The sequence below is a fragment of the Pseudonaja textilis genome, chromosome Z (genome assembly GCF_049901715.1).
Source record: "Pseudonaja textilis isolate UNSWEBS1 chromosome Z, rPseTex1.2, whole genome shotgun sequence".
NCBI classification, from domain to species: Eukaryota; Metazoa; Chordata; class Lepidosauria; order Squamata; family Elapidae; genus Pseudonaja; species Pseudonaja textilis.
In genome coordinates, this window is record NC_142008.1 from 37,864,445 (window position 1) to 37,887,453 (window position 23,009).

Here is a 23,009-nt window from a genome sequence, read left to right on the forward strand (position 1 = left end):
CCACTGCTTCCACTTTCCATGAGGTAAGAATCCTCAACAATTTTTTCTGAGATAAATCCAAAGGTAATTGTTGTCAAGAAAGATGACCCTAGAAGTACAGGGCTAAATAATTAGTAGCTAGACTAAAATTTTGACTAATTTTAAACTTCTGAGTTATTTTCTAGGGTAAGCCATGGAAAACACATTGCAATATCTTAAGTATATACGTTATTAAGTCACAGTTGTAAGTCACTTGTCACTATCCAACGAGTTGCACATCACCATCTGAAACTAAGCAAAGCCCTCCTGGACACTGTCTCCATCTGTTGTTCTACTTCTCTACTTCTCTTTCTCTACTTTTAATTCATGAGATCTAATGTTCTATACTGGTTAGTAGTTATGTGGTTATGAAAACGAATTGATTTGGGATGGAATCTTCTGGATAATTTCAGTATGTTTCATTCTCCTCCCAGACCATGCTGAATTCATCTGTTCTATTGTATTCTAAAATCAGTTTAATAGCTTCCAACAGAAAAATCTACTGAACTAGAAAGTGTCCTCGTGGTCCTCCAGCCCCAAAACAGGAGTGTTTCATCAGCAATTCCTAAATGTTGGCCACTTCTGGATTAAATGATTAACTTTCAGAAACCAACCAGACTGAAATAATATGATTTTGAGGATAACAGATAATCAGAGTTGGAAGGGACCTTATAGGTCAGGGGTCACCAACCTCAGGGACCACCAAGCTCATAATTTTAGATCTCAGGGACCACTAACCGGTTCTGTGAGCAGGGCCTAATTTGTGGGTGTGGCTTGGTGGTTATGTGACTGGCTAGGCATGGCTTGTATGTAAATATTATAAATATTGATATAAATATTGATTTTTTTATAAAAAAGAGCAACTTTTACCCAACTTTTACCACAGAATCACAGATTCATTCAGAGATCTATCTATCTGCCATTGGCTAGCTCAATCTGTCACATAAAATTTGCTTGCAAGCAAACTCATAAAATTTGCTAGCAAGCAAACTCACAAAATTAACTCACAACACAACATGCATGTAAATATTGAATTTTTTATTTAAAAAAAGAGCAACTTTTACCCAAAATCAGGCAAAGCAGGCAGGCAGATTGAGTTGCTCACAGAATCAGATTCATTCAGAGACCTATCTATCTGCCATTGGCTAGCTCAGTCTGTCACATAAAATTTGCTAGCGAGCAAACTCACAAAATTAACCCACAACACACCATGCATGTAAATATTGAATTTTTTTTACAAAAAAGAGCAACTTTTGCCCCAAATCAGGCAAAGCAGGCAGATTGCTCACAGAATCATTCAATGATCTATCTGCCATCAGCTAGCTCAGTCTCTCAAATTTGCTTGCTGTGAGTCTGCACTGAATTTGCTTGCAAGCAAACCTTCAGTCCTAAGGGAGGTTCGGCTGTGCTGAGCCGAAGATCTAAAGACTAGTTAGAAAGCAAGAAATCCAACCATTTCTGCTTCCTAGCTAATCTAAATCTCCTGGCACAATAGAACAGATGGTCAGAAAAAGGAAAAATTTAGCAAGCAAGTTTACCAGGTAAGGAGTGTGTGGGCAGGAAGGCTTCCTGTGGGCCATGTGAGTGGCAAAGCTTTGTATTTCTGCGCAGCCTGGATTAATTGCTTTGTGGGGTGCTCTGGGGGTGAGATTTCTCTGTGGCCCACCAAAATTTTCTCATGGCCCACCGGTTGGCGACCGCTGTTATAGGTCATTTAGTCCAACCCCCCCGCCCAAGCGGGAGACCCTACACCATTTCTGACAAATGGCAGTCCAATCTCCTCTTGAAGGTCTCAAGTGATGGTGCTCCCACAACTTCCGAGGGCAAGCTGTTCCATTGGTTGATTGTTCTGTCAGAAAGTTTCTCCTTATTTCCAGGTTAAATCTCTCCTTGTTCACTTTCCATCCATTATTCCTTGTCTGGCCTACAGGCACTTTAGAAAATAGCTTGACCCCTTTTTCTCTGTGGCAGCTTCTTAAATATTGGAAGACTATTATGTCTCCCCTGGTCCTTCTCTTCACTAGACTAGCCAAGCCTAATTCCTGTAACCGTTCTTCATATACCTTAAGTCTCCACCTGTCAGGAGACCTGACAAAGAGGGAACAGAGCATGTCAGAATGCTTCACAAGCTCCTTTCCAAATTTTTGGGCTTTGTATAACTTCAGCAATCAAAGTATCAGGCTAGTTCAGTTGGAGAGTTAGTACTCAAGGCTTTGGCTTAGTGCCTAATTCAGACCCTTTCAATGTTAACAAAAATAGCATGTGAACTCGAGACAGTTTTTACTAAAACTGAGAATATCACTTAAGCTGTGGATTTTTTTTCATGTAAATGGCTCCAAGATTGAATTATTTCACCAAAATGCAATTATATACTGGAAAATAGAAGGGATATTAGCTATGTTTGCTGCCTTATTTATAATAATACAGGCAGGATAAATAAATAACCACATAAATTTACTTCTCATCAAATTTTTGGTCGTCAAAATGGATTGCATATTGATGTGATCAGAATGAGGATGTTTGGTATTCCTCACCACTTCTCATATGCAGAGCACAGGCATAAGGGGCTTCTGCTTCATGCCAAAGAGCTGAGTGTGACTCATATGGCAAATAAGATTGATACTGTGGCAAAAGCTTGTTTGAGAACTGACTTCATGCAGTTCTCATAAACTGTTGATTATGTGTCCTGTTGGATAGCAGATCGTTTTGTACAGTAGAAAGAGTGGAGAGAAACACTATTATAAATACAAACTTGTAACTAGGGCTGTCAGTTGTAAAGAAAATACAATAAAGCTAAATTTTAGGAAGTAACAGTGACAGTAAAGCCTGTTACTCAAGTATGCCTATAGCTGAGGCTGCAACGCACTATCCTCCATTATGGAGAAGGTTGGTTAGATGGGTCACCTGAATTACACAGGACAGTGTTTTTTGAATAAGAAAGTGATAGCGGTGAAAGTATAAACTTAGCTAATAGGAAACATGTTATGCAGAGATACGGCAACACTTTTAGACAAGTACAAAATCTCTATACTATCTCCACATCTACTGTCCCTAGTGGTCAATAGATTAATAGATGCAAAAAACATAAGCTGAATTCCAACCAGTTCATCATGCATGGGGAACCCATTAGCCATTGTTTATTGGCAATTTGGCATGAACTGCACTATTTAGATTGAAATCTAATTGAATGGAATAGTTTGGTTTGAAGGGTGCCAGCACTAGGATTATTTCAGCACACAACAGAAATTGTGTTCTTAACAGACAAGTGCTAATTCTGACTAAATTGAAAGGGAGGAGTGCTAGATTAATTTCAAGTCGAGTACCTTCTCCTGACACCTATTTTTTTCAGAATGTTACCCCATAGAACTCCTTTTGCCTCTAAGACAGCAACTCACCAAGGCGCATGTGTCAAGACTGTTAGTTATGCTTCATTTCTAGGAGCAAAAAATTATGGCTGAAATACTTATCTGTAGTTGCATTTTTGGAATAAAGTGTAGGCATGCTAAGCTAGCTTTGTCCTTTGATGAACTCTGAAGAGAAGCTGAGCTCTGAGAATTAATCTTGGTGGCTTGATTTCACACTTGAATCATGCAACACTTATGCCCTTGCGTCCCAACTGAGCATTTGCCAGTCCTATGACCAAAGATAAAAGAAACAATTCCCCAAACTGACAACTGCCTTCAATAGAGAAAACTGATTGTAGAAGCCCAGGTGGAAATTAGGGTAATAGTTGCTTAGCAACATCACTTGCCCATTAATCCATTTGATCCTGGGCAGATGATATAATACATCATTCACACTTGGATGGTAACTTGGTGGTGTCACCAGCCGTAAAGATGAATCTTCCATTGCTAGATTTCCCTAACCTGCCATCTATCTAGATTTCTGGTAACATCAGGTGAAGACAGCAAATCATCTGAATCACTCAAAGCCAATTACTTAGCGTGAGGAAGTCGTAGTCATTAAGAATCACAAAATGCACCTTTAATGAAACCCACTTGGCTCACCTTATGGCCCTTCAGTGAGCATTCACACTGGATGCAAGTCATGCAATTTATATGTTGGCTGTCCCTTTTTGTCTCTGAATTAAAAATGGATGGAACTCATACCAGAAGAAAATCCCAAATGGGAAGACCTAGTTTTTTGCAGTGAGATTTATTCACCATCCCACTCCTACATTTCCTCAGTTCCAGTGAAATAGTTCACTTACCTTCACGCTGGATAATAAGGGTATTTAGAGGCCCTAATTCCTGACCTAGCTAAATAAGTGCAAACCTGTAAGGCCACATATATAAATTCTAAGTATGTATACACACAGAATGTATTGTGGTGATTAATATTATGGCTAAAAATAAACCATTTAGCCAAGAAAAAGAGCCTTCTTTCTTTTCTTCCTATTCATTATTTTATTGCTCGAATGACTAAAAGGTAAGCTGTCATTGTTTTTTTCCTCCCTAAAAAATTCCTGTAGAAAAACTAGATGTTAAGCTGGGGTGACATCTGAGATGAAATGTGGGAAGTGAGACCAAAGATGAGCATATGTGAATGAACATGCACTTCTCTTCAGTTTCATAAAAATAATTGAAATGCAAAAAATGATATATGCTAGTTAGTTGGTCCGCTGCTTAGAGGCATCTGAATATTCTGTGGTTGCTTTTAGTTTCTGCAAATGAGGAGACATTTTGTCTATATAAGCCAGGCTCTTATAAGCAGTTCTGCTTTGACAGTGAGGTGCATTGTTTCATAGAGGTCACCTCATTGTGACTCAGTGATAACATGATTTGCATCTTCATACCGCTAAACATTGCTTTGAATCTCCCTGTTCCTCTTCTCCCCCGTGGCCAGAAGTCTTCTAGTTACTCTTCTAGTTACCCGAAATGTTATCAGAGAAAACCTCAGAAGACACATGAATGTTTTACTTTTCTTTTTAGAGTGATGCTAAAGATACGTTTAAAGTATTATCAAAGATAAGCATTCCTTCAAAACCTTTTTTTTCTTCAAAAACAATAAAACACATTTATAAAAATAATCAAAACCAAACCAAAGACATTGATAGGATTTTAATTACATGATTCAGGTTGCAATGTTGTCCTGACAATATTCCTTCAAGTGCACAATTCTGATTGCACAATTCTATAAATTATGACAACAAATATGTATTTTTAACCATCCATGATCAAATTTCTCTGGTTGATGAGTAATATTTTTAAATGTTAGGTACAATGTATGTAAAAATAGAAAGTTTAAGATCTAATCTCATCACAGAGAATGTTTCTGTTTGATAAAATAAATAAGGCAATACACAGCCCTTATTTAGCAGTGGCGTCCTTAAGATATGCTATTAGATCTGTTCTCTCTTTCTTACTCTTAAGGCCAGTAAAGACCATCTTAGTTCCTGGAATATACTTCTTCGGATTTTCCAGGTACTCCATCAATGTCTCTTCTCCCCAGATTATACCTATGAGAGAACATTATTACAACAACATTGTAGAATTAAATTCAAAATAGTTTATATCGTGTATCAGAATCTCTGTATTATTCTTTTCCAAGACGTCCATATTTTTTAATTGTTTTATAGCTGAATAAAAACAATTCAACATAGTGGTTAAGGTGCTGAACTAAAACTCAGAAGACCCTGAACGTCCTATACCTTGAACCTGGCTGGGAGACACTGACCAATCACATTCTCTTAGTCGAATTTCCTCATAGGTTGCTTTGAGGAAAATAGGACACATTACATATTGTGCAGATATGAATCTAATGAAAAACAGGAATGACATATTAAAAGTTATACATAATAATTATTAAAATAAAGGAGAAAACAGAAAAGGAACAAAAAGACCATATAATTTAAACTAAAACTAATTCAATTCTTAGAAAGTTATTTGGTGGGCTGCTGGCCTTTTACCGCCCAAATCTGTAGAGAGACAGAACACCAGAGTAGCTTAGAGATAGAGAGCAATACAGAACTACCTGTTTTCCACCAATTTAATTCCTTGCAAAATACACTACAGTTATAAACAGATTTAAGAGTTAGAAAAGAATTTAAGATTATTTTAGAAGATTGACAGATGTTCTGAAATGTTAGACCAGTCATTGGATATTGATACTGTAGTTCAAGTGAATGCAGTAAGGAAGTCTAAACATACTTAAACTCTGAAGAAGTACTTAGTTTTTTTGAACCATCTATCAATGCAGATGTAATATGTTGGTTTACATATAATTCACATTGTGCCAAAGCAAGCCAAACCAATAAAGAAAAAAGAAACTGCCTCATGGTACCCAACAAATTGGAATAATTTAAGAACCCTGGTTAGAATTTGCTTTTTAAAAAATTCTTCTCCCAACCCCTTTTCCTTGTGTTTTATGCCATTTTGAAGATGGGGATAATTTAGAATACTTTATTTACCATTCTGAGTGAAACTATAGGTTCTAAAACTTTACAATGGAACTTTATTATAATTCTGTTTAAAAAAATTCCTAGTAAAATTTCATCAGTGAAAGATGCTCCTGCACTAAAAATTATCTTATTTAATAAATAGGTTTTTGTCATTCACCTCCTAGTATTAATGCATAGTCAGGAAACACTGTGATCTGGGTTGCATCTTGAACTAACAGAAGTCTAAATCTACAATTTAGAAGGATGAGATTATGCAATTGCCATTAAAGGACTGCTCAGTTGCTCAGGAAATACGGGAACTAGGACATTTAAGGGACAAGAATTAGGATTCATTATATTCTAAAAAGAGTATTAAATCTGATATCTAACATATACTAAAATACAGTTATCCATTGGAGCAAGAATCCATTTTGTTTGAATGGATGTTTTTAAACATACAATAATCCTTTGGTAATATGTTGTCTCCTTTCCATTACTATTGCATTTGCTTTGTAAGATAAGTGTAACACTTCCATTTTACCTTTGTTTTTATTGGCTTCTGTGTAGGAGTAACCAACAGCTTGACCAGTCTTTCGGCCAAACAGACCATGTAGATTGGGACCAGTCTTGTGTTTGCCTCCTGCCTCTACAGTATGGCAGGTTCCGCATTTCATAGAAAAGATCTTCCTTCCCTTTTCAACGTCTCCCATTGTAAATGCTGAAGAAAAGACATACACATCAGCAGGGTTCATTAAAGAAGTATATAAAAATGGATAGAAAATGCAAAATACAAGGCATTATGAAACATATGTTGAAGCACAAACACTAAAACTAAAAGTGAACTGCCAAAATGTATACTTTCATAATAGATGACATGCTTTAGTACAATAAATGTATTAAAAGCATTTCATACTTCATATTGTCAATTGCATGAAGGTGGCATGAAGTTTACAAAGAATTCGCTATATTCTGAATTGTTATGGTTAGGGTCAATTTCCATTTTCAGTTTGGTCCCAGGCCCCAGTTCTAAATATAGCCTTTGGATGTGATAATAATCTAGCAGCATACTGTCATCACACTTAAAGGAATGTAATCGGGATAGATTAAATGATCAATAACTCTAATGATGAAACTGTGCTTCTAGACAATTTTTATGTTGCACTAATATGTACTTTCACTTAAAATTATTTTCAAGTAAGCACATGCACTTAGGATTTCCTGCAAAAGTGTGCCAAATATACAATTATGCATACATTATTATGGAAAATATTAAGCTGATTATTGCAAGTGGGCAGAATTAAGCACATTAAATTGATCTGATATAAAAACGAGGTCATTACATAGCACCATTTGGCAAAACTCCCGATTCAATTCAATGAATTATTCAATGACCTCTAATCTGACTATGACCTCTAATCGACCCAGAAACCATGACTTTTGCTACCAGGAAGCAGCTAAGGTTAAATCTGCTTTCTCCGTCCTTCGTTATGAATGGATGTTATTTCCAAGGGAATCGCGCTTCCCTCTCCTTTAACAAAGCCCCAAATACGGGTCAATGGTTAAAAGACGGCAGAGATGCTTAAGGACTCTCTGGCCATTGGCCTCGCTGGAACGAAGGGCACCCATTGGGGACGTGTTAAAGCGGCGCTTTTAAAATTTTTAATCACATTAAAGCCGCGTTGAGCCGACGCCCTGATATCCTTCCTTCGTCCCATATAAGGTCAGATGCTGCAAGAAGCAGCGTGGGAGTGTCGGCTTCGTCTCCTTCGGAAGGAAGGCCTGGCTCCTTCCAGCTTCCTCCTTCGGTCACTTTCCAGGTGTATTGTACCACAATCCCCCCCATCTTTTTTTTTTGGGGGCTTTCATTCCACAGCCACGTGCAGCCGCGAGCTGTCTCTCGAGGATCTGCGCAAGCGTCGCCCGCGAGCCTGCAGCTCTGACCTCGTGAGCCCTCTGTCCCTGACCCACCAATCCGCATCAGCAGCCCAGAGCCGTTCTCCGGCTTTTCCCACCAAGCCTCTTTCCCCCAATTTCTCCATTCACACGCGCAATTTTAGGATGAGGAAGGTTCTCTTTAATTACCAAGCCAAGTCGGGGACTACGTGCAAGAAATCCGCGGTGCCGTTACTCGCGCCGATCTTCCTTTCTCAGCCGCACCGTTTCTACCCAAGGGCACCCTGTACGCAAGTCTTTGTAACCGGTGCCTCTGCAACCAAACTCCCTGATCGTCTAATGTACGTCGGCCAATCAGACGCTAGATAGAAGTAAGGCTATTGGATAGTCGTGGTGCCTATCACAAACTAGCAAGGTAGATTGAGTTTCGGGGTATGTCTGATAAGCCGGTCTGGTTTTGCGCAATGGGCAAGGACGTAGGAAGGGAGACGGCTACGCATGCGCATTGTGTCGTTATAACAAGGTCAAGATTAGCTGAAGCCGCTGTGCCTTTCACGATTTTTTTTCTTAAGGGTCATATGTGAATGAGCTCTTTTGCCGGCAAAAAGTGACGTAAATGGGGATTCCGCCCGTAAGGCGAGGAACTTGCTGTTCTTTTGGCGGCAAATTGGGTGATAGTGCAATGGGTGGGCGACCGGAAAATGATGCAATCATCAAACTGCTGAGATAGGAAAACTTCTCTTAACTTGCACATTCAGAGTCAATTATTAAGTTCGATGTACTGGAAAGATATATCTGGTTTGTAACACTAGATTGTGGATATTGTTTTATTTTATTCTGTCCAAATTGGTAACAGCCATCAGAAAACTTTGTATGTCTTGTAAAGCTAAGCAAAATTGAATATAGCCATATTTGGACAGGAGACCACCAATGGTACAGAGCAAAGCAGACAGTCAGGAAATCATCCTAGTAGGAAGCAGTGACAACCAAGAAAACAGTATGGAAATTGTTATATACTGGGACTCTACAGCTGAGCTTGATTCAGAGCAAACTTTCTGTCTCTTCTGTTACATCTGGAGAGTCCATGTTCACATCCACATACCAGAGATTATCAGTCCTGCGCAAGTGAAAACACGCAAGTGAAAACACGCAAGTTTTCAATGACTTGAAGGGACTGGATACATCTACGTAGCCAATAAGAGTGGACATGTCCTAACCAGCATGTCACCATCACAGTCACACCACAAACAGCATACAGATTGTTTAATGATCACTTCTTCAAGAATTGTTGAAACTTACAATGATGCTGAAATGAGTACAGTTACAACTAATCTTTATATCGGTTGCAGCATTCCTGTAGTCACGTTGCAATCCAGATACATGGTGCTGGGTTCATAATTACGATTTCACAGCAACCTGCCTTCATTTGATTGTCATTTGCAATCTTCTTATGATATCGTTTAATTACCTGCAGTGATTCATTTAATAATGGCAACAGGGAGTAGTGGAATTTGTGTTGCTTAGCAGTATAGTCATGTGATATCACTCTTTATGACTGTGTCACTTAGTGATGGAAATTCCATTCTCAATGTTGTGTTAAGTGAGAACTATCTGTAGAGCCACCAAGAGTCTTGATCATGAAAAATAAATATCATTAAATAACAAGTCTTGTACAAAGCTACAAAACTTCCATTTATTTTTCCATGTAATTATAAACTTAGGTAGCAGCTATTTGAGATGGAATGAGATGAGGGATAAAAGGAATAGTGAATTACAACATCCAGTTATCATTAGTAGAAATGTGGAACAGCCTTTATTTAAACATGTTTATTGAAACCAATGTATTTTCTAACCAATGAATGAGCTTCACTTCCTTTTGTCTGTACAGTATATGTGTACACACACACACACAGTATATATGTATGGATTACCAAGAGGAGATTGAGAGTTTGATGAAATAGTGTCATAAAAAGTGTGGTTTTAAATATAGGAAAAACAAAAAAGGTCATTGTCGATTTCAGGAAAAGCAGGCACAGCCATACACCTGTGTGTATTAACAAATCAACTGTGGAAATGGGTTGGGAGTATCAAGTTTCTGGGTATGCAGCTGACGAGCAGGTTAACTTGGTCTCAGTAGTGAGACACTAGTGAAGCGGTCACAGCAGCGTCTGCATTTTCTGCATCATATGAGAAGAGCACATTTTCCTTTGATCATTACCACTTTCTATAGATGATTGAAAGCATCCTTTGTGGTTTGGAAGTATTACTATTTCTGACAGGCTGTGCAGATAGTGGTAAGGACGCCAAAGGAGATTATTGGAAGCTCACTTTTTTCTATCCAGGACATAGCATATAAGCAATGCTTGTCCAGGATCTGCAGTATTGTCAGGCGCGCTACACATCCTCTCCGGGATCAGTTTTCATGACCTGGGAAGAGGCTTTGTGGTATCTGAAGCAGAACAATTAGATTCTATAATAGCTTTGTACCATATAGTATCAACCTTGTTACTTCTCCAGACTCTTTTCTGCTATGAATACAATATAAATTACGATTGTGTGTGTGTCTGTGTAACAATGGATCAATGACATCAGTGAAAAAAGTCAACCAGCTAAAATGCATTTCATTCAGTATATTTTATCCTGAGCTCAAAAACTGGGTCAGGCATGTCTTGTGCTGTGCAATTCTTTCTGGAAAACTTTCATACCTGAGCAAGAAAAGGCCATCCTCTAGATCCATGAAATTTTGAAAATGACTTGATCTTTGTGCTACTTGGCAGGTTTATTTCTGGTGTGTCAAATGTGCTGTTTCACAATCTTTGCAATTCCATTTTACAACCTAGTGGATTTTTCCTTTCAAGACAACTCATAAGTATACGGATAGAAAATTTATTTTCATCTAGATGATCAGAGGTGGTATTCATCAGGTTCTGACCAGTTCTGGAGAACAAGTAGCAGAAATTTTGAGTAGTTTGGAGAACTGGCAAATACGATCTCTGGGCCTCAGGAAGCCTCCTGAGGGGCAGTTTTGCTCCCAGAAGGCTTCCCTAAGGCTCAGGAAGGAAAAAAAATGGAGCCTGGAGGGGACGCACAGCACCCTCCCCCCCACACTTCATTTTGGGACTTTGTGCTTCAGGGAAGCGCTATTTGCTCCCAGGAAATCAAAAAATGGAGGTGGTATCTCCCCCTCCCTTTATTTTTTGCCTCCCTGGGCCTCAGGGATGCCTCCTGGGTGAAGCAGTAAGCAAGGGAATTCCGGGACAGCTGATCGTATGAACAGCTGATTGTCAGGAGGGGAAAAAAAGGAATACCTTAAGGAGTGACTGGGCGGGTTGAGTGTCAGGCAGGCAGGGTGAGTGAGCATCGGTCGGCAGGGCAAGTGAGCGACCGGTGACCGAGTCAGGGCGTGGCCAGCCAGAAGTTACTATTGGTTCGGCGACCCACGCCAAATCCTTGCTACCGGTTCATCCAAAGCAGTGCGAAACAGCTGAATACCACCACTGGTATGGAGGAAATAGGCTTTCTTATTTTGATTAATCTCATGAGAAAAGAAAATCACGAAAAATCCACATTAGAATACTCAGCAGAAAAAAAATGTTTTTGATTAAATGAGGAAAGGTGAGGAGTTATAAATTACCCACAGTTTGCCGTGGAAGTAAAAGCACGTACCTTTTGGGGATTTCATCTAAAACACAGATTCTCCAATCTGATGCCTATCAGCTTTTTGGACAATACAGCATTTCCATATTGCAATCCTCTGGCACATATGGAGTTTACCAGATACAGTCAAGTTCATTAGCAGGTTATGAATAATTTCAAAATATTAGTTCTGCAGCTTTCCTAGCATAAGATGGATTTTAAAAAACTTTCTAATACTGGAGTGCTGTCAGTTCTGTAGCTAAGATTCTTTATGCTAACCAGCAAATTGATATGACCAAATGCAAAAGGTGGAAAATTTGTTTACAAAGAAAGAAAGCATACAGTATATATTTGAAGCAGCTTCAGTTACTTTGAACTGGCAATTTCCTATTCATGGATATGGCATGTCAAATTAAGCTTGCTACCTGGCAACAATGCCACTAGGGCATGGATAGTTTAAATGCTCACAACTGCAAGTCTGGACTCATGTGTTATGTGATCAGGGAGGGTTCATTTCACATGGGTGTTGGAACAATACATGTGTCTGATTATCTAACTTTTACTATTAGAACACGGATTCTGATGCAATATTTGAAAAGTGGATAGCATGATTAAAGGCAGCTGTGATATTCCTATTTTACAGAATAGGAACACTGAGGGTGAAAGACACAAACAGTTAAGCATAGCAATTTCTTTACTTGTTGTTTATAAAGTCTTGGGAATATGCAATTTTGGCAGACTGTTGCACATTACAGAGGCCTGCCAGTGTATTCTAAATGATCCCTATATTAGAGGATATTGAAACAATTCCATATTAATAAATAATTAAACTTAATAAAGAAAAATACAAAAAAATAAAAATAAAAAGACCAATTCAGTAGTGGAGTCTGTGGCTGAGGTGTTTATAAGTTCTGCTGTTTGAGAAGATGAGCTATTACAAAAAGAAAGCATGAATGCCCTGGAATTTATGCTTTCTGCCATACCTGTCATGATCCCTCAGGTCTCTTAGTCCCCGCCTTGTAAGATCATTCAAGTACTTGATGGCTTCTCCCTTTGTAAAAGAATCCTGGATATCAAGTAATTTTGTCTGAGGTCGAACCATCCCACAATTAGGCATCCAGTCTGAGGATGGATTGCAGCTTGTTACAATCTCTCCAAAATTAGAAGCACATTCAGAATCTGGTTTACTAGCACACCTTTCACACTTCAGTTGTGTTGAGGTTGAGGCTGGCTTACTAAGAATGGCAGGATTATGCCACACAATATATCTGTTTAAATGGGAGGGTTGCAAATCTTCATAGTAAATGGATTCGGCGGGCTTTAGAAGAAGCTCTGGTTCAGGTGGCACTGTAAGTTGCCTGCGATACAATTGATCTGTTTTCCAGGTATCTGTAATTTTTCGGAATCTGTTTGAGAACCGTTTCTTATCTTGACCGTTTTTTTCCTGGCAGGTTGTTTCAGGCCGAATCCAATTGTACAGCAGGTAATTGTCCCTTTGACTAGCTTTGTTTTGTGTATCCTGCTGAAGGGGACTCAGGGATCCTTTCCCTCTATTCTGCACTTCCTCTGAATGCCAGTTTATGTTGCAATGGTCTTTCGAATGAAGTGGTGACTCGTAGTTCTCTGTAGCATGCTGATGTTGATGATGTGAGAGCCTGCCTTGAAGGGCACGAGCAATGCGTCCTTCCAAGGGCCTTACTTGAGACATTGTCGAATGAAGGGATTCTTTCTGAAGAACAGATGGAATAGAACTAATTCCCAGGACTTATATGTACAATGATGCACATCTGAATATGATTTTTGGAACCAAATAGACCTATATATTTATTTCATATGAGCAACCATCTCAGTCTAGTGATTCTTGGTGTTTAGCAATACAGAAAACGTAAAGTAATACAATATAAAATAAATCAATAATACGGCGCAACTGAGACTTGTAATAAGTTATAGTTCACTACAATAAGTCTGAACTAACATCCTGGCACCAGTGCTTGAGGGGGAAATCAGGTCTTCAAGGACTTCTGGAAGATTAATAAGGTCACAGTCATCGAAATCTGGGTGATGCTGTTCCACAGTGCAAATGCAGCAATAAAGAAGACAGGGCTTTTGAGTCCTCACTAGATGAAAGTGTTTAACAGAAGGACCCAGAGCATGTTCATTTTGCCATGAGCGATGGAAAAAGAGGTGGTCTGGAAATGCAAATGATTATTGATATCAACCATGATATGCTCTCAATAGATTTTTACATGCAATTCAAGATATCATCTTGATATCTTGAATTACACATGAAATACACAGATGATATCTTGAATTGCACATGAAAATCTGTTGGGAGTTAGTTCTTCAATGGCAAAACAGTTATGTTGAATGCTCTTCAAGGATAGCTCCATATGGAGCATATTTCAACCATGCAACAAAGTAGTAACTAAGCATGGCTGATTAGAGGCAGGGCCTCCTGATTCAGGAAAGAGTACAATAGGCAGAGAAGGACTGATGCAAAGTCCTAGCTACCCATATTATGTACTGATTAAGCCCTTCTTGCAACAGAACTTCAAAAACAACCCTAAATTCTCTCTGTAATCCAACCAGTCCATTAGGTGCTTGTGGTGGACTGTTCAGGTAATCCTTCTACCCTGCAAAAAAGAGCGGCCACAGAGAATTCCAAAGCTAATGTGTGATTTTTGCTGTGACAAAATCCAGATCCATGATACCACTTTCCATACTTACAAGATCCACATTTTTGCCCAGTTCTCCTGTTGCTCTGCCAATTAACTTGGCATTATAGTCATCCAGCTGCAATGGGTTCATACGCCCTCTACCTAAAAAAAAACACCTAAATTTTATTTTATAATTTTTATTCTTTTTAAACAAATAATTTTCACTTGAATACATTTTCTTTTTTTATCCTCTCTATTTTTTTTGGAAGATACAAAAAACCAGATGATTATCTGAAAGTGTTTGTGATTTATCTGCTAACTTGAACTTTAGTACTTTAGTTTAATACTTTAGTTTGATAAAAATGTATACCTGTGTAGTCTCGCTTGTATGTAGATAGCCAAAGAGCCTTCTTTACATTTTCTAGTATATTGGCAGCTCGAGGTAAAAGATCAGGTTCTGGAGGCTGGAATGTTGATTTAGGAGTTTCATCTTGGTGACTGATTCCTTCAATGATCTGAGATTTGGGATAAAGATATAAATAACATATATTGACAAATGACTTCACTTGAAGCCATATTGGGAATGCGTACTGCTTCTTCATTGCTTTGGGAAGTAGCAGTTTTTAAAATTAAATTTAAAACATTTAAAAATCTAACAGGATGCTGTATATATTTTCCATCTCAGGTTACCTCTGTTCTTTTTTATTCTAGAATAAGTTCAGTATAATTGATATGTAATGTTTAATGAAAAGTGTATTCATTTTTTTCCCTTGCTGTTCTGAATAAATTGGACTTTCAAATATTCCGGTATATGTTGACATTTAAGAAAATGTCAGTTCCACACATACAGAAACTAATTTGGATTGAGACTACAAACCATACCAAAGGTTAAAACACCCTGGCTTTCCTTCTAGTTCCTGTTTCAAATCAAATCAGGAAATGAAAAGGGATAGAAGGGGAATAGTTTTAATAGTGATATGAAAAGTCTGTTTACTATAAAGTGAAATACCCATTAGATCAAAGATAAACAACTTGGGGTTCTCCATGTCCTTTGGACCACAACATTCCTTGTCATTGGACTAGGCTGGCTGGGACTGATGGGAATTGGAATCCTCAATGTCTGAATGTGCCAAGTTGAATACTAGAAATGTGGGGAAAGTGTGGTTTAATGCTGAGCTTTGCATGGCAAGAGAAATACATTCTGCTCACTCTCAGGCTGCTCCTATGAAGGTTGGCTTGGAATCAATTAAACAGGCACAACATTTCTGATACTTTCTGTAGAAACTTTCTATAGAAGAACTAAGAAGTCCCTGCAAAAAAATTCCAAGGACCGTTGTATATCAAAAGCGAATCCTATTTACATTTAAATAAACATTCATATTTTTGAATCTCTTTCTTCTAACTGGACAGACAGTCTCTATCTTTCTTTGATCATGAATAACATATTTAATACCATATCAGACTGTTTTCCTTTGATTTACTTTCACACCTAAAAGCCAAGCTAATTTTCTGTGAGTCTTGTCCCAATTTGCCATCCATGCAAATATTCAATTGCAAAGAAGACATTTTTCCAGATGAAGTGTGGTGACTGTTTACTAGACACCATAGTATTTCCTGCAGTGAATTTCAGCGGTGTTTTTGCAATTTGCAAACGTTGCTACAACTTTAAAAGCACAACTATAATGATTTTCATGGGTACAGGTATGCAGGTCTTGGTGTGTTCGGGTCTTTTCCCGTGTAAGATTGAGAGTATCTTGGCAACGTTTCGACAAGGTCCCACTCGTCATCTTCAGGCTGGTATGTTCGGCTTCGTGCTTGTGCGAGCAAAGTGTGATCGGAGCTACCGTCTCCCTATATATACTGGTGGGGAGGTTGGCTGTGTTGTCAGTTCTTGATTGGTTGATGGATTTGATGTTTGCAGATTGGCTGGCTTTTTTGTAAGAACATGTGTGGCTGTGTGTCTATCGGCCTTCTGTGTTGTAACAACCTGGGTAGTGGGCTGTGTGACGACCTCCTGAGTTCTATTATTGTGACATTCTGGGTCTTGTGCTATAATCTCCTGGGTCGTTAGCTGTGTTGTGACATCCTGAGGTGTTGTGGGACCTCGTCGAAATGTTGCCAAGATACTCTCAATCTTACACAGGAAAAGACCCGAACACACCAAGACCTGCACGGAAAGGGAAAACTATTGAGAAAATTTCAAAAATAGTTATAAGATATGGATTAGAATACATAAGATAATATGTAATTGAGTTTATGTCTGTATAGAGAAGTGATAATCTGGGAGCATGCTGTTCTCAAAAAAAGAGATATTTTATGTGTACTTGTACATATGTTTTGTGAAAACCCAAATAAAACTTTTAATAATAGAAAAGGGGGGAAGATGATGAAATGAGAACTATTATGGAAGGATTAATGTCAGTTGCTATAATTAATTGATTAGACTAATATTTTTTATAATGTATAGATGATTCATAAGATAATTGAGAAAATCTAATGTGGAATCTGACAAAAAAGTGTGTGCGTGTGTGTGTGTGTTATATAGTATATAGTTATATAGGAGATGGTATCAAGGTAGATTGAAGGTGGCTGGCTTGCATTAATAATCAGAGGGGACAATTTTGAATTAAACTAAGGACTGATAAAATTCCAAATATAACAGATAAAGGTAATTTGGGAAGTGAATATAGAAATGAGATGAGAATTTTAAATAACATTGTAAAATAAGATATGAGAATACTCTAATGAATGAAAAAAGTTATGAATTGGAATTGGATAAGTTTAATACTTAATACTACTAAGGTTAATGTGATATGAAAATTGAACAAACAAAATGAATAGGTAAATATGGTCATGTTTGTATTGTATTGAAACCTGGAACTATACTGCTTGCCAAATGAGATTTTTTTTAATTAAAAAAAATGAGGATAATGAATAATGAAATTATTGGTGGTTGGCATTAGGAGAGAATATTGAAATGTTGAAAATAAGGAAGGATTTTGACTCAATATGAATGTGGATATTAAGAGATTATTAAGCTTGCTTATACTAAAATATATGATATATTGATGCAATACAGTTAATGTATTGTTGTATATGTGTAAATTGAAATAAAAAACTTTTATTCAAAAAAAATCTGGCTTTATATGCAATTGTTCTTAAGGTCTGGTCATTTGTGGCCAGAAATAGCCCTCATTTCTTTCTTCAGTTTTCTTGCTCTTAGCCATTGCTGGGTTTTGTTATTATCTGATTTACCTGTTGTTATTTTTTAAAATGTACTATATTATTATTAGAATTTTGGTGACTTTGGGTCAGTCTTCATGACTGTGTCAACAAGTCTATGCAGTTTTTTTGTAATATATCAGAGGTAGCTTTCCATTAACCTCTTTCTAGGATTGAGAAGGAGAAAAAGAAACTGCCCCTAGTCACCCGGAGAAGTTCTGTGTCTTCTAAAGATATTAGCAGCTTTTTGAGATTTCAGGTTAGGCTTACTGGGAGATATAAGATACTGAACCTGAGATCTGAAACATGCATGCCATGTGTTCTGCCACCAAGTTTATGCTATTTTTCAACTACTAGTAATAGTTACTTACTGGTGCATGACGTGAACATGTCACAGCTTCTCTATAGATAGATTCATTGACATCTTCCTTTTTATAGGGGCCAACTGCAATGTCAGATGAAAACATTTCATTATAAGGTGACATTCATGAAATTTAGCTTAGAATCCCTATGACTTCTTCCCAGACTAGCACAGAATTGACATTGCTTTTGATATTCTTCCATTATACTGTATGTACTTTTTAAAACTACCATGAAAATTAAAACAAAGGCAGTTCCATTTCTCTGGTTTTTCAAAGAAAGTTCTAGATCTCTGATTCTGATTCTAGAGGACTGTTAAAATAATTCATTTTGCTGCAGACACAAAGAGATGAAGACACTGGAACTGTGTGTGCATGCTGAATAGATATTGAAATACTCTTGTGAATAGGAAAAGCAAGAGAATGACTACAGTATTAGGTTATTCAGTGAATGAAAAATAATGTCTACCTCTATCCCTTTAAAGCCGTGAAACCACACTACACAGGTGGCATGCAGAGCCATTTGTGCCGGCATATAAGCTGCAGGCAAACTTACCTCACTGCGCATGTGCGCACCTCACAGCTGATTTTCAGCCTCCCAAAGACTTAAGGAAGGCTTCTGCAGGCTTCTACAAGCTTTGTAGGCCGAAATCTAGCCCCGCTTCATCACTTCCAGTATTTTCGGAAAAATCGGAAGTGATTAAACAGGGTTAGATTTTGGCCTACAAAGCTTGTGGAAGCCTGCAGAAGCTTTCCTCAAGCCTTTGGGAGGCCAAAATAGGCCTGAAACCGGCAGAAAATCAGCTGTGCGGCGCATGCAGGTAATGGGGGGGCATGCATTGCCCTCTACGTGCACAGTTTTTGGCACAGGAGCCCAAAAAAGGTTAGCCACCACTATTTTAAAAGGAAAAAGTATTTCTACATTTAAAAAAAGTATGTCAATAGAGGCAGATTAGTTTCTTTATCTGTTCTTCTTTGTGGGAGAGGATCAGAGGTGGTATTCAGCAGGTTCTGACCAGTTCTGGAGAACCAATAGCAGAAGTTTTGAGTATGAAGAACTGGTAAATACTGACTGGAGATTTTACAGTATCCTTCCTCTAACACACCCACCAAGCCACATCCACAGAACCAGTAATTAAAAAAAATTGAATCCCACCACTGGAGAGGATGATTTCCTTTCAATAAAATAGGACATTTTGTTATAAATTAAACACAGGAAATGGTTCATGGTATTTTTTATGGTCGGGGAATTTGCACATAACTAATTTTAGACTTTCCAGCAGCATTACTAACAATTAATGTGGACTGTAACAGTTACCAAGCTGGACAATAATGCAAATGTTATTTTTTCTCTATAACACTATTTTAAGCTACAATCAAAAGATGGGGGAAGGGGAAACCACACTACAGCAAAATCAATGAACACTAAGTATATAGGTTATTCAAAAGTATCTTTGTAGGAAGAAATTCCCAAAAGCTAATCTTTAAATAATATTTTCTCTGAGACATCATGCATACACAGTCTCCCAAGCATTATTTTAAGTGAATCATGTTCATATTTCATGGATAGTAAAGATAACTAAAGTCAGTGCAGAATAATGCATGTTGTTGTTTACTTAGGGCTATGCAAAGCATTTAAAATAGCTACTTTTCAAAGCACATGGCTTGAGCAAAGTATCCCTCCATAAAATACCAAAGCAACAATGCTCTCTGGAACATTGCATAGCTGCTTTGAAAAAATTCTCTATTTTCTGCACATATGCATGAATAGACCTGCTAGAATTTCCAGTGGAGCAGTTTGCTTGTTCTCTAGTGAATATTTGAAACACTGCCCTATAAAAAGGGAAACTTGCTTTACCTTGGATGTCAGTGTTGCCATGGACATAAGGATGAAAAGGACGAAATCGGCCCTCTATGAGTAGAGCACCTGGTGCCTTATATTTTAGATGCCTTGCACACCTAAACAATATAGCAAATACTTTATAAATATTTGGCAAGAAAATAAAACACATTATTTAAGAACATATCTTATTAGTTTCTATAAGTCCTGCATAAATGATTCTTCTTCTTCTTCCTCCTCCTCCTCCTCCTCCTCCTCCTCTTCCTCTCCTCTTCCCTCTTCTTTTCTTCTTCCTTCTGCTTCTTCTGCTTTATCATCATTCTAAAACCATATGATCAACCTTGCTTTGGCTATGCGTAGCAAAAGATTGACACCATTTTATAGGATGTTCTTAAGTCCTTCACAGGTCAATATATACACTTCTTATTTGGAAAGCATTGTTACTGGTTTCTGTAAGCAAAAAGTAAAAGCTGAACTCCTTGCTATAGTCCCTCCCTTGTTTACCCACTGATTAGTAACCTCATTCATTATTCATAGTACATAAAGTAAGAATCAAGAGTAGACAAGCAGGATTTTCAATTCCTATTAATTATGCTATAGATTATGAACCCAGTATTGTTTACCTTGCAATAGCTGAATAAATCTCCTCCTATGTTTTTTAACATGGCAGTATATTTCATCAATGTTATATTATTTTTGACACTTTAAGTCCAACTATAAATACATTGCTTTTTATTTAAAAAAAAAACAGATCTCACACATTCTCTTCACACAGATTCAGCTTTTAGTACTACCAACAGATATTGTTCACTTTTAAAGCAGGTACGAGGAACATGTCAATTTCCAGATGTTGCTGATCTACTACACATTCACCACTGGCCATAATGAAAGCAGCTGCTGGAAGATAGGGTTCAATGACATTTGATGGCTATAGATTCCTCTTGTTCGTCTGAGAAATTAGCTTCCTGTGCAGCTTATATTTAAAGTAGCTGTGAAGAGCTGAGACCAGTTCAAAAAGATTACAGCTCCACATGCCAAGATTCAGGTGGTACCCATGAGTAGAATTTAAGAGAATGATCTACATGGGCAGAAAAAATAGAAGATATATGCTTACTTGTTTGAATTGGAAATTTCTGGCAACTCGGGTAATCTGTAATTAGAATAAAAAACAGTCTGCCTTTAGTTATTTATAAATCCAATTTATACCATTGACATAATTCAAGATGCCATACTATAAAAAAATTAGTCTTAAATTTTGTTATTAAGTTAAGTTATATTAAAAACAATATAAATATAAATCGGCTCAAAGGAGAATGCATCAAAATTTACTTTTTATTTATTTGTACTCCACCTTTATTATTTTTATAAATAGCTCAAGTTGACAAACATATCCAACATACTTTCTTCCTCCTATTTTACCCATAACAACAAGCCTGTGAGGTGGGGATTGATGATTGGCCCAAAGTCACTCATCTGATTTTCATGACTAAGGCAGGACTTGAACTCAGTCTCCTGTTTTTTGCCTGGTGCCTACTTGCAATAAGTCCTAAAACTGAAATCTAGCACAAAATCAATATAAATGAATAGTGTAGTTAAGAAGGAATATGTTTTCTCCTGCTTTCTAGTCTGATGTCTTAACCACTAGCCCAAAATCTCACAAGCTCCCTATTATCATGGGGTTATCATATTTTAAGTGATTTCCACAAGGAAAATTCTTTATTAGGTTTTATAACCAGATGCATTCACACATACAAACTGCTATCTACTCGCACTCTCACACCACCACCCAGCACAGATCAATTCCGTAGCCGAAACACTCATCTCCAGAACAAAATGCTTAGACAACGAACAACACCTAAAAACCGAACTACACACTCTCACCAACATACTAACAGCCAATGGATTCCAAAGAAAGAAGATTACCCACCTAATCCAAAAAGAAACCCCAACCAAAATCCAAGACAGAGAACAAGAGAACGGCAAAGCCCTCCTCCCATATATAAAAGGCACTACAGACAAAATCAGCAAGATCCTCTAAAAACACAACATTAAAACAGCATTCTGCACAAGCAGAAAAATATCCACCATCCTAAGAAACCCTAAAGACAAAATCGAGTTAGAAAACCAAGGAGTATACGAAATCCCTTGCACCGCCTGCCCCACCACATACATTGGACAAACTAACAGAAAATAAGTGCACGCATTGAACTCAATCAAAAAAGAAGAACCAACCTCTTCCCTGGTCCAACACCTCAAAGCCACAGGACATGAGATTGACTTTAAAAATACCAGGACTATCGCCAAAACTGAACACTTCAACAACAAAATAATCAGAGAAGCCATAGAGATAGACAAATGCCCACACATCATGAATAAATGAGATGACACCTCCCGCCTACCAGCCATTTGGAAACCCGCCCTCATGAACAGACAAGTACCTAACATGAAGAATGACACCAGACTCACACCCACGAGGGCCACACAAGATGCCACCACCACACTTCCACGTAGAAAGCAGACTCACACCCACACAGACGATGAAACATGACCACGGACCAGAAGCCGCACTCCAGCTGCATCACTACCCACTTCAAACCCCGTCGAGCCAAACATGAGGTGAACTGACACCCACCATGAAGATGCGGCATGACCACGAACTCGAAGCCAAACAGCAAGATCACAGCTCACCAGCTCAAATCCCCCAGCAACTAAGACTAACCTGAGCACAAGCAAGCCCCCACCTGAACAGAACACACCAATCAGAACACACCAACCAATCAGAACACGGCCAACCCCCCAACCAATCAGAACACAGCCAAAACCCCAACCAATGAGAACACACCCCCACCCAATCAGAACACAGCCAAGCCCCTACCCAATCAAGTCACACCCCCACTAGCAGTTAAAAGGAAGAAGCAGCTGCAAGCTCTCATCACTCTGAGAAGCACAGAGCTGAAGACACAAGCCTGAAGATGATGAATGAGACTTCATTGAAATGTTGCCTG

At 38.1% G+C, this 23,009-nt stretch overlaps 2 protein-coding genes across 2 annotated transcripts in view; both read right to left on the reverse strand.

Moving 5' to 3' along the window:
* Nucleotides 1–5,063: 5,063 nt before the first annotated feature.
* On the reverse strand, nt 5,064–8,561 carry CYCS (cytochrome c, somatic). Its single transcript, XM_026706426.2, has 3 exons — nt 8,480–8,561; nt 6,939–7,115; nt 5,064–5,476 (listed from the first exon to the last, which is right to left on the reverse strand). Exons 2-3 carry the CDS (start codon nt 7,105–7,107, stop codon nt 5,328–5,330), a joined length of 318 nt encoding a protein of 105 aa, XP_026562211.1. The 5' UTR covers nt 7,108–7,115; nt 8,480–8,561; the 3' UTR covers nt 5,064–5,327.
* Nucleotides 8,562–12,823: 4,262 nt separating this feature from the next.
* The window catches only part of SPMIP4 (sperm microtubule inner protein 4), a 17,238-nt gene continuing 7,052 nt past the window's right edge, over nt 12,824–23,009 (reverse strand). Inside the window, exons 3-7 of the mRNA XM_087917147.1 lie at nt 20,023–20,180; nt 18,177–18,250; nt 14,954–15,098; nt 14,654–14,745; nt 12,824–13,655 (exon numbers count right to left, since the gene is read on the reverse strand). Of these exons, the coding sequence (XP_087773273.1) occupies nt 12,861–13,655; nt 14,654–14,745; nt 14,954–15,098; nt 18,177–18,250; nt 20,023–20,180 (1,264 nt within the window). The 3' untranslated portion in view covers nt 12,824–12,860. The remainder of the gene's footprint in view (nt 13,656–14,653; nt 14,746–14,953; nt 15,099–18,176; nt 18,251–20,022; nt 20,181–23,009) is intronic.

Coding starts and splice junctions, on each gene's coding strand:
- CYCS (XM_026706426.2), bottom strand. CDS start 7,107: ATGGGAGACGTTGAAAAGGGAAGGAAGATCTTTTCTATGAAATGCGGA. Junction 5,477..6,938: donor AGAAGCCAATAAAAACAAAG/GTAAAATGGAAG, acceptor GTTCTCTCATAG/GTATAATCTGGGGAGAAGAG.